Raw genomic sequence first — 12,497 nt, forward strand, 5'->3', positions numbered from 1 at the left:
TTGTAGTATTTTTAAGGAGATACTGAGAGACTATCAGTTCAAACGACTGAGATATTTCTATGCAGTGGTAGAATGTGACTCCCCTGAAACAGCCAATCAAATCTATGAAGAGTGTGATGGACTGGAATTTGAAAGCAGTTGTTCCTTTGTGGACTTGAGGTATTGTGCATCATCATCATAATTTTTGTAATGCTTAACCTAATTTTGCCAAGTCAGTGTTAAGCATCTTTCTGCTTTTATTTATTTATTTTTATTTATTTTCCGATTTATATCCTGCCTTTTTCCTACAAAGGGCTCAAGGCAGCTTACATCTCCTCCTCCATCTTATCCCCACAACAACAACCCTGTGAGGTAGGTTGGGCTGAGAGTCTGTGACTGGCCCAAAGTCACCCAGTTGGCTCCAGGTCTTTCTGCTTTTCAAGTTGATACTTTATGGAAATCTGGCTTTTATGCTGTGGACTCAAGTGTGAATGAAGAATATACTTAAAGCTTGCAGAATTTCATGCTGGAAAGGATATAAATATAAAAAGTGTTCAGAAGCATAAGTTAAGGTGGAATCTTTCTTAGATTGAGGCAAGCAATTTGTGGCCTTCCAGTTATTTTGGCCTGCAACTCCCATTATCCTTTATCATCTTGTACTGGTGGGAGTTATTAGAGTAAAAGATCTGAAAGACCCTATATGTTTCCAACTCCTGTTTTACATGTTTCTTGCTGCCCAAGAGTCTAAAAGCCAACAGCAGTGAGATACAAGGAGGGTGGCAGTAATCAAAAGTGAGTTGCCACCCTTGCACTTTCTAATTATAATCCCAGCAAGTCTTTCCTAGTTTAGTATTTGTATGACTATGGTAAAGAAGTACAATCACAGTTCTTTTTCTTTCCATATTTCTTTTTCTATTCCTGATTTAACCATAATAGTCACACATATTTTACCACAAGCAGATACATGACAACCTCATATTAGTCAGCCATAGAAGAGCCAGCAATAAGACCAGGCAGGCGTGATGACCTCAAAATTTGTAGAAGGTCAACAGCATCCCTTGATGCTGGTAGTTTCCAGTACTGTTGCTTTCTTTGTGGAGGAGCTTCTCCTCCCCCTCCCCCTCCTGGCAGTCCCCTGTATCTGACCTGAAAATTTGCTGTATAGGGTTGGAGGCCCTTCAGAACCACAAGGTTAGCCAGACTTGCTCATCAGAAGAGCCACATATGGTAAATGCCAGATGTTTGAGAGCTGCAAGTGGGTGCCAGCAGGTAGCAAGCAGTGAGTGGCAAGCCATAAAATAAACTCAGAAAGCTGCATGCAGCTCATGAGCCTCAGTTTGCTGTCCCTGACATAGCAGAAGCTATATAATAGAATGACACCACTGGATTCCACTTATTGGGTTGGTTTGAGCCTATGTTCGAAGCATGTCTGTAGGAAGCAGAATTTGAAAATTCCAGGGTGAGAGAGAAGGAAACATGGGGCAGAACACAGAAAGCTAAAAATGGAAGTGGTGTGGGAATTACTGTAGACATGGGAAATAGTGGGCATGTTCATATGAATATGTGAATGTTCTGTGATGTGTGTGGAACAGCCCCCAGAGCACCTGACAGACAATCAGGCTTGCTGTAGTTTGTGTCCCCACTGCTTGCAGCCCCCCCCCCACCACCAGTATCCCAGGAGATTCCATGGCAGGGCCCATCTTTTTCTCCTCCCAGTGCCAACCATGACCCTTTTGCTAGGAACTGAACCTGGGGCCTTGTGTGTATAAGGCTTGGGCTCTACCACTCAGCTATAGCTCTTCTGTGTACCTAAAATTATTTTTAGGCTGCCTTTAAGGATGAAACCCTCTTAAGGCAGCATGCTCTTTACTGGCTTCCAACTCTCTGAGGCCTCGTTGTCTGTCACAAGTTGTCAGGGTTGTACTGTAGGTCCCTGGCTCCAGGTCTGGTTATAGGAACTCTCATCATTTTTCTGTGGAGCTCTGTTGGAGCTGGCAGAGCTTTTCCAGAGCTGAACAAAGGGTAACTCTTTCATCTGTCATTCCCATTCTCTTAACCGTAGACTGAAAACAACTGTTTTTCTTAGAGTTAATACTAATTAGAGAGAAGTTGGGTCTATCACTTTTGGTTCCTTTGAAGTCTCGTGATAATCTGTTTTCATAATAAATAATTTTCTTTTGGCTTTTTAAGATTTATTCCAGATGATGTGACATTTGATGATGAGCCAAAGGACGTGGCCTCAGAAGTGGACGGAGCTGCTTACAAACCAAAGTTCTTCACATCTGCTGCTGTGGCAACATCAAAGGTACCTTAACAGTGTTTTTGTAGCCCTTCAGAACTTGTTTAGTTTTGTGTGTTCTTAATTTGTAAATTATGTAAATACAACAGTGATCGCACTGTAGATAGAAGGGGAGAGTGATCCATTTGTATTAATGCCGTTGTCAAAGGCCAGACGTACAGCCCTGATCCTGGGGGCTTGTGCCTTGAGTTTTGGTGGGTTCATAACCTTGCAACATGTGTGTGTTTGGCTGTGCTGACTGAGGGTAAGATTGCTTTAAAATACAGTTTTTAGAGTCTTTTTGCTCTTGTGCTAGCTTCTCTTAAAAAATCTGTACACTATCCAGTGTAGTATTTTGCACTTGGTTTCTCTAAACCATATGGTGTAGATGCAGACAGTTAATCAAAGGATTTAGGTAAATTGGTCAAGTAAAGTTTCTTACACGTTCTGTATATAAATCAAAAATTGCACAGAAGTTGGTACAATTTTTTAACTTTCATAAAGATTGTATTGTGTTACATTTTGTACGCCACTTTGGTTGTGCACATGTATACAAAAGGCCAAATATGCATATTTGAAACAAGGATATTGGTAGCTGGAGCCTACTAAAAGTTTTTATGCTAAACAAATTCATTATTACATTTGTATCACACTCTTCAGCTCAAGAGCTCAGGGACCATGCCATGTTAGCTCTTGTTACACTGGAGGCAATTTGGTGCAAATTGTCATTTCTTCACACACTTTTGGTTTATGCAGTGCTCACCAATCCTATTTGGAGTAAGAGTCAGTTGCATATGTTGAATAGAAACAATACTTGGCATTTATATAACACTTGAAATTTAATTAAAACATTGTATGTGTACTTTTATTGTAAGGTAAGTGAATATAATTATTTCCACACTGCAGAATCAGGTGAGGAATAAATAATGAGAAATTGCTCAAGGCTGACTAAGGCCCATCTAGTGAGTTCATTGCAGACATGAATTCAAACTAGGGGACTACATGATTTGTAGTTCAGGGTGCAATCTTATGCACACTAACACAGCGGAGCTTATTGTATATATGTGGTTGTGCACCAATATTCAATTGCTTGTGAATAATTCGCGCTGAACTTAGTGGGTCTTATGCCTGAGATGACATGTACAGGATTGCACTGTAAGTTTGTATGTTGTCCAATGTTGGACAGTGCTTCAAAAAATCTAAACTTTGCTTTGAAAACAAAAGCTGGTAAACAAACTTCAAATTTGGAATGAAATGGTCAGGTGTATGTAGCTAATGTCTGAGGAAGAGTTGGTACTTGGAGACCTGGTTGTCATGATCCCTGTGGCTGGCTTGTTTAAGCTGCAGAATGCACCAGACACTATTTGTATAATTGTCTGCTCTAATGCAACTTGTAGTGTCATACAAAGCTGAGTGGTAAGATATGTTGAGGTGGGAAACAACATTAAATACTAACAGCACATAGATTATTTGAGGGTTTTGTCCTTCTCCAACAAGGCATGCCACCTGACTTTGGATTATATAGCAAGCTGTACCCAGGCAAATAATTAAACAATGACTCTGTGGCTTGAGCAAACCACCATGGCTTGTTTAAGCCATTGTTTAAGCCATGGTGATTGTGTGCATTTTGCTGTTGAAATGCTTTGGGCACACCCTTCCCAAAGAGTCCTCAGAGAGGGTAGTATCATCTGCAGCCAACCCACCCCTACCTGCAGTCTCAACTTGAGCTTTCCACTGCTGCAAAAATGAACAGATGCTGAGGGATGGGATTGTTCTGAATTGCACTCAAGTGCAGCAAAAGCTGATGAAAGCTACTCTGCTTTGAAGAAGTATTGGCCTTTGACTTATACAGTCAACAGATGCCAATTTCTTTAATTTTGTGCAACAATAAAAACATTGTGCATTTTCACTGTGTGGAGTATCTTCTGTATATCAAGTGTTAACAATGCCATTTAAATCCATTTTACTTCCGGGATGTAATACAAAATATGGAAAAGTCAGTGGGGTGAGGTGAATACTTCTGAAAGGCAGTGTATAAATTATGGTTGTGGATACTAAGACTGAGTCTCCAATAGTCCAGAAATAAGCTTGATGTTGGTTAACTCGTTTGATTCTTTATACCACAGCCTTAATTAGAGGTAATTATTAGATACCCTTGGTATAAAATGTAGTACGTCTGTTTTGAATGACCCTAAGGTAGACATCACATGGGATGAGACGGATCATGAAAGGGTCACCTCCCTGAACAGAACTTTTAAAAAAGAGGAGCTGCTGGACATGGACTTTCAAGCTTATTTGGCTTCATCGAGTGACGAAGAGGAGGAGGAGATGGAAGAACACCAAGGTACTTCTAACTGTTTAAGTTCTGTATAAAGAATACAGGATTTAAAAACCATTTTTCATAGTCAGTTTTCCCCTGCTTCTCCTTTCTAAAGAAGGATTAATAGGAAAATGATAGTCTCTAGTATATTAGGCTACTTAATATTATTATTTCGAACACTTCTCAGTAATGAAATGGCTATCCTGCTGAGGGAAAACAAACTTCAAGTAATTTCAGTCTGACAAGACAGAGACCAGGTTCATGTGTAATGGAAAACTGTAGCTATCGGCTAGGTGAATAAGCCTACATGAGCCTCTGGCTTGTATTCTCCCTCTTTCTTCTCCTCTTTCACAACTATAAGTTGATTGATTCATGATTTCTGCATTTGGTGATCTGTGGTGATCTGTGGTTGGCTGGTTATGTTCCAGTTAATGGGAGAAAGACTGAATCCTGTGTGTACTTAGCTGAGAGTAAGTCCCACTGAACAGAAAGAGACTTAATTTTGAGCAAACATGTACAGTATTGTACTATATACCAGGATCAAACCATGGTGTCAGATCCTTCCTTACTCTATCTAGAGTTTGCTTAGCTAATTAAGGCCAACTGATGGCCTTAATTAAGGCCAACAGTTGAGACATTTTAATGGATTAAAATCACTGGAGATTATATCCTGGTGTTTGCAAAGTAAATGGTTGCTTCCATTGTGTAGAGCTTTCTTTAGAATGGTGTTACAGGAGGAAAGATGAGAGGCACCTGTTTTGGCTTATTTGCTTATTCCTCCCCACACTGCCTGTGGCTCATATTGTCCCAGAGGTTCCCCCAACTGCCAGAGCAGATTTTCAGGGAGCTGAAAACAGTCACTGAATGAAAGCTGCCTTCTCCCCTGTTCTGCCAGTGGAATTTCTTTGCTGGTCCAGAAGCCTTTCATGGATGGACGGAGTATTTCCATTCTGGCTCGAATCCAAAGAACTGAAGTAAAAAAAATTTACAGAGTGAGTTGCATTTATCATCAGGCTTTATGCTCCTTTTTTCAGGAGTAGTAACATATTCCAATATAACCACTAGGATTAAAGCTTCTGCTAATTCTCTCAAGATTAGTGCCCACACTTCCAAGTAAAGCTCATTTATCACTAAAAGTCACTAAGTACTCATCAACTCATGGCTGTAGCAGAGCTTTATCTGACAGCTCAGTGTGCTTCATGGATATGCTTACTGCAAACCTGTAAAAGAGAGAGACTTGTTTTATTTTTTCCGAAATTTGAGATGCATGCTGTGGCTAGCTAAATACTGAACAGCTTCAAGGAAGCCATTGAGTTCATATGTGAGCAGAGATTTGAATGGAGAAACTGGTTGGATCAAAATTCAGGCCCCTAGTTACTAATTGTACTGTTAGTGATTCTCTGGCCATGTGCACCAGGTGTATGGGGAAAGGAAAGCAACTTTTGCTTTGTGCTTCATGTGCTTATGCAGGTCTTTGTGAATATGACCTTGTTTGCACAATTAAGCAACCCAAAGGTTATTAAGCATGGGAATGCATGGGAGTGAGTGAATATGCTAGCTCCCCAATGCTTGCTTGCATCTGGTATGCTAAATAACCCAAGGAAGTCAACTCCTACCCTTCACCCAGCAATGCAGAGTATTCACTTGTCATGGTAAACAACTGAGGGATAGGGCACTCAGGGTTGTTGAGTGCCAGGTGGGGACACGGGCTGGCACAACTCATTCCTACACACACCTAAGCAAGCTATGGTTAACAAAAGGTGGGCTGTTTTATAGTGTAAAATGGGCTTGTTAGTAGTTCCACTGGGATACCCTGGCAAATTTAGAATGTTCAGACTTACTGTAGTTGACAGGTAGAATCTCATTTACAAAGCCTCAAGAGGTTACCAATCCACTAAGCTTATTTTAAAGATCAAACTGTTTATGTTGTGAAGAGTATGTCCGGCTTGGAGGTTTATGTGGCAAAACCATTTGAGAGAACAGCTTTTTTGCATTTTATTCTTGACTCAAAGAAGGGTTGTGTAATTGTTTAGTAATTTGTAATTTAGGTTAAAACAAATTAATTATGTTTGTGTGTTGTCATATTGGACTGAGAACTATAATGATATCCTCAATAACTGGCTCTCAAGAAATTTATAACAAGTTGTATGAGCATTGCTCAACCTGACACCCTCCAGATTCATTGTACTACAACCCCCTTCATGCCCAGCTTGCTTGGCTGTGTGCTGCTGTCCACTGCAACTTGGGGGCACCAGGTTGCTACATATCATTTGACAACTGTGGACATATGGAAATGGTTATTTTTGGCTTATTATATGAAACAAATTCTTAAAGTGACATTGTTAAACAGGAGCAATTGAGGCTAAATCATGTGAACCATCATTGTGTAAACCAGGGCTCAAAGTCACATATGTGGTGAAAATAGGTTTTCTTTGAACCTTTAGAAGAATTGGATTGCTGCTGATGTAGTTGGGGCTCTGGTTGTTTATGGAAATATTTATTTTCCTTTGAAACTGGGTGCCTGATATTGAGCAATTTTAGAGAAACTGAATACCCTGTGGGTTCTGGAGCCAGTGTCTTGCCAGTTGATGTGAACATTTGTGGATAATGTTTGGTATGTTTTTGGAGGACTGTTGGCTGTTGAAATAATATGAGCGACACATACTATGAATCAGTACTACTTCCCCACTGAAAGCAGTGGGACGTGCTTAATTTGACTGGATTGCACCTATATCGTAGTGTTGTGATGGTACTGCTGAACTGATAGTTTTAGCATTACTTTTCTAATTTTTTCTGTGAGTTCAGCTGTACTCATGTATGATTTGTTGAAGGGGACAATGCAGAATGTAGATTTACTTTTTTTGGTGGGGGGAAGAGAATATTTTGCCAGATTTTCTTGTTTAAAAGTGCCAAATAGTATGCCACTTGCAAAGTTTCCAAATTAGAACTCATTGCCAGTGCAACTGTAAAGAAAAGATTAAACTGTGATGTCCAAGAAACGGCTCCATGATCCTATGCACTGCTAACGGTAACTGAGAAGCCAGGTTTAAGCTGTGTCACCATAACACAGGCTTCCTTGTGGATTTTCAGCCTGGAAAGTTCTTGAATTTAGTTATGTTTTTGAAAATAAGCTTTTAATAGAAAATACACAGCCATTTCTTTAACATGTTCCTCATGTTATTCGTTGAGTTACAGAGACTATATGACAGAATTCGAGCCAGTGTGTTTATTGTGGCACTAAGCACAAACAGGGGAAAAGATGAATGTCAGCTGTTTGAATAGAAATGTAGAAAGTTTGATCAGATGGAAGGAATGTCCTGTACTGTTTATTCTCTTTAACATATTTGTTTAAAAGGTGCTGCATATAAAAGAGCAGTTGATTTGTCTCATCTTGGTCAGCTGCACGTAGACAGGTTTGTTTTCCAAAGCTCAGCTGGATTTTAATTGAACTTAATTCCTGAACAAAATCTATGTTTGGTTCTAATAAGGTAGAGTTGGTGAACAGTGTCCATGACTCTTCCTTTTCAAATAGAGGGACAGATTCAGAGACAAGGTGAGCCTCTGTGGCATATGTAAGACCAGGGGCAGGGGGCACAGCCAAGTGGTAGATTGCCACACAGGTCGAGGAAACCACAGGTTTGGTCCCTGGCATCTCCAGGTCAGGCTGGGGAAGAATTCTATGTGAAACTCTGGAGAACCACTGCCAGTCAAAGTGGACAACACTATACTGGATAGACAGACCAGTGGTCTGATCTGGAGTAAGACATGCACCTATCCATAGATGAGCTGGAAAGGTACATCTGTCTCAATTATTAAAGCCCTGTGCTTGCGGTTATCATGCCTTAAATATACAGTGGTTGGCTTGCTGGCTGGCTGTTGGCCTGATACTTAAGTTGCCTAATTCCCTGGAGGGTTTGTTCACCTATTTTATCTGTATCGCTTAAAACAACCATGCCTACATTTAGACTTACATATTTTTTAACATTACCTCTTTTTTCCTTTAATGATGATGGGGTAATACACACAGCAGACAGTGATCAACATAAGCACCACCCAAAAGATGATGAAGAGCAAATTTCAAAATACAGAGAACTTCTTCGGAATATCCAGGAAAAAGAAAAGAAGCATCAAGAAACTGATATGGAAATGGAGATTAAGTGGGTTCCAGGTAGATGACTTATGGTATTTGCCATATTTATTTTTCTGTCTCTAAGTTAATCCCTTCTTCCTTTGTACATAACAGTATGCAATAATCTCAGCAAAACAAACTGTTACTTAATTTTTAGTGCATGTTATCCATGTTGTCCTGATGGAAGGGATGCGGTGGTGCAGTGGGTTAAACTGCTGAGCTGGTTGATGGAAAGGTTGACAGTTTGAATCCGCACATAGAGTGAGCTCCCGTTCTTTGTCCCAGCTCCTGCCAACCTTGCAGTGTGAAAGCATACATATGCAAGTAGGTAAATAGGTACCACTTCGGTGGGAAGGTAACAGCATTCCATGCACCTCAGTGTTTAGACATGCTGGCCACATGACCACAGAAATTGTCTGTGGACAAACGCTGGCTCCCTCAGCTAGGAAATGGAGATGAGCACCACCCCCTAGAGTCAGACATGACTGGACTTCAATGTCATGGGGAAACCTTTACCTTTTATCCTGATGGAAGACTCTCAAATCCTTGTTCACCTTTTATTACTTTACATTAGCCAGTTTTCTGCTTGGCATTGACCTGCTCACCTATTTAGAGAAAAGCATATTAGAGGAGGATGACTTGCTGAAGCTGCCTTTCAAAAATATTAAGCATGCTTTGTGTTACACTTGTAGTCTTGGGGAGATTTTTCCCAAAGTAAGATAGGGTTGCCTGCCATAGACCTGTGGTGAAGCTTCATCTCTGAGTGGTAGAAATATGGCTCTGAAAATGTTGCTTTTCAGTTGCTAGATGCAGAAAATGTATTGCATGTATTGTCAAGGCTTTCTCTGGTGTTTCTGCCACTGCATCAGGCACAGGTGATTAACCCACACCATTTTTAAAGGACAGCTTATCCCATCATGGCTTGGCAAATGCGCAGTGCCAGCACATACAAATGCAGCTCATATTTTTTCCTTCCTCCATACCATTCTCCATTCCACCTCCTGCAGGGGAAGACAATTGAGTGATACATACCTGACATTTTTCAGAGTTCCAGCACCCTGAGCAAATGCCATGTAGGTCACTTTCCTCTGCTCCCCTCTAGGAGCAGCTTCCATCTAGCATGTTGTTTGTTTATTTATTTATTTAGAAGACTTCTATGCCACCCCATTTGCCGAAGCCTCGGGGTGGCTCACAATAATAAATAAATAAGCGCAGTATAAAACAATATAGTATGAGTCGACCTGGCCCGAAAAATAAAATAAATAATACTAACAATTAAAATAATGTTTGAATAAAAAGGTCTTTGCCTGGCGCCGAAAAACAAATAACGACGGCACCAGGCAGACATCTCTGGGGAGCGCATTCCATAGATGGGGCGCCACCGCAGAGAAAGCCCTCCTCCGAGTACTTACCCTCCTAATATCCTTCACGGAGGGTTCCCGGAGAAGGGCCTTTCTCACTGATTTCAAGGGGTGGGCATATATGGACGTAAGCGTTCCTTCAGGTAACCAGGACCCAAGCCATTAAGGGCTTTATAGGTCATAACCAACACCTTGAATTGGGCCCGGACTTCAATGGGGAGCCAGTGAAGCTGACGGAGAACTGGAGTCATGTGAACATAACGCCCCGTCCCCGTCAGCAGCGTGGCAGCTCTATTTTGAACCAATTGAAGTATCTGGACTGTCTTCAAGGGCAGCCCCACATTGAGCGCGTTACAGAAGTCAAGTTGGGAAGTCAGCAACGCGTGTGTCACTGTCACTGTTGTTCTTATCCATTGGCTTGAAATGAGGATTTGTACCATGACAAACCTTCCAACAAAAAATTGCAGTGGTGCAAATACCTACCCTTGTGTGGTAGGTTGCCACACAAAATGGCTTGTCATGTGAAGGCAGTCACCGTGGGAGTTGTTGAAAGCACAGGGGCTGTCTCTGTGTGAAGTGGCAAAGTTTTTAGTAGGAGGACCAGTGGCAAAGTTCTGCTTGTCCTCTGCTTTTTGTTTGCTCTGTGCCCCGTCTTTTCTATTTTTATGTATGTATCAAATGATTCCTATATCACCCTTCAGTTGACTTTTTCTACTCACTGGGGGTTTCATGAATGAGAAGAACATAACCATAGTGTCCTCTTCTTCCCTGGTAGAAGAAAATCTACTAGTTCTGAAAAAAGTAGTTAAATTTTACTTAGATCAGACCAAAAAAGATCTACAATTGTTCATTATTTCAATACTTTGACAAACTTGTATTATTGGAATTTCCTGACAGTTGAATTATACAGTTCTGTGATCTTTTTCAATAATCAATGAGTATTGACTATGTGCTCTGCAGCCAAAGATAGAGAAGCTCAATACAATCAGTAAAAACGAGAACAGGAGCTGACTGTGGCTCAGGTCATGAGCTTCTTGTTGCAAAATTTAGGCTTAAATTGAAGAAAGTAGGGAGAAGCACTAGGCCACTCAGGTATGACCTAAATCATACTCCTGATGAATATGCAGTAGAGATGACAAATAGATTAAAGGAATTAGATCTGATAGACAGAGTGCCTGAAGAACTATGGACGGAGGTTTGCAACATTGTACAAGAGGTAGCAACTAAAACCATCCCAAAGAAAAAGAAATGCAAGAAAGCAAAATTCCTGACTGAGGTAGCTTTACAAATAGCTGAGGAAAGAAGGGAAGCGAAAGGCAAGGGAGAAAGAGAAAGATACACCCAAGATACACCCAATTGAATGCAGAACTCCAGAGAATAGCTAGAAGAGCTAAGAATGCCTTCTTAAATGAACCGTGCAAAGAAATAGAAGAAAACAATAGAATAGGGAGGACCAGAGATCTCTTCAAGAAAACTGGAGATATGAAGGGAACGTTTCATGCAAAGATGGGCATGATAAAGGACCAAAATGGCAGGGACCTAACAGAGGCAGAAGAGATTAAGAAGAGGTGGCAAGATTACACAGAAGAACTATTCAAGAAAGAGCTTAACGTCCCTGATAACCACGATGGGGTGGCCACTGACCTCGAGCCAGACATCCTGGAATGTGAAGACAAATGGGCCTTAGGAAGTCTGAGCAACAACAAAGCTAGTGGAGGTGACAGTATTCCAGCTGAGCTATTCAAAATCTTAAAAGACGATGCAGTAAAAGTGCTACACTCAATATGCCAGCAAACTTGGAAAACTCAACAGTGACCACAGGCTTGGAAAAGATCAGTTTACATTCCGATCCCAAAGAAGGGCAATGCCAAAGAATGTTCAAACTACCGCACCATTGCACTCATTTCACAAGCTAGCAAAGTTATGCTCAAAATCCTACCAGCTAGGCTCCAGCAGTATGTGGACCGAGAAATACCAGAAGTACAGGCAGGATTTCGAAGAGGCAGAGGAACTAGAGATCAAATTGCCAACATACGCTGGATCATGGAGAAAGCTAGGGAGTTCCAGAAAAACATCTACTTCTGCTTCATTGACTATGCTAAAGTCTTTGATTGTGTGGATCACAACAAATTGTGGCAAGTTCTTCAAGAGATGGGAATCCCAGACCATCTTATTTGTCTCTTGAGAAACCTATATGCGCGTCAAGAAGCAACAGTGAGAACTGGACACGGAACCACTGATTGGTTCAAAATTGAGAAAGGAGTTTGTCAAGGCTGTATAATGTCACCCTGCCTATTTAACTTATATGCAGAACGCATCATGAGAAAGGCGGGGCTAGATGAATCACCAGTTGGAATTAAGATTGCTGGGAGAAATATCAACAACCTCAGATATGCAGATGATACCACTCTAATGGCAGAAAGTGAAGAG

At 41.0% G+C, this 12,497-nt stretch overlaps 1 protein-coding gene across 6 annotated transcripts in view; it reads left to right on the forward strand.

The window, feature by feature from the left end:
- The window catches only part of ESF1 (ESF1 nucleolar pre-rRNA processing protein homolog), a 53,142-nt gene that overhangs the window by 17,642 nt on the left and 23,003 nt on the right, over nt 1–12,497 (forward strand). For 3 of the 6 annotated variants that reach the window (XM_044454386.1, XM_044454388.1, XM_044454385.1), the window contains 4 exons: nt 7–159; nt 2,170–2,284; nt 4,454–4,601; nt 8,584–8,745. In XM_044454386.1, coding sequence (XP_044310321.1) covers nt 7–159; nt 2,170–2,284; nt 4,454–4,601; nt 8,584–8,745 — 578 coding nt within the window. The remainder of the gene's footprint in view (nt 1–6; nt 160–2,169; nt 2,285–4,453; nt 4,602–8,583; nt 8,746–12,497) is intronic. The other 3 variants (XM_044454390.1, XM_044454389.1, XM_044454391.1) reach the window with 3 other exon arrangements.

The sequence above is a fragment of the Varanus komodoensis genome, unplaced genomic scaffold (genome assembly GCF_004798865.1).
Source record: "Varanus komodoensis strain SLA01 unplaced genomic scaffold, ASM479886v1 scaffold7_3, whole genome shotgun sequence".
In the NCBI taxonomy this organism is placed as follows: Eukaryota; Metazoa; Chordata; class Lepidosauria; order Squamata; family Varanidae; genus Varanus; species Varanus komodoensis.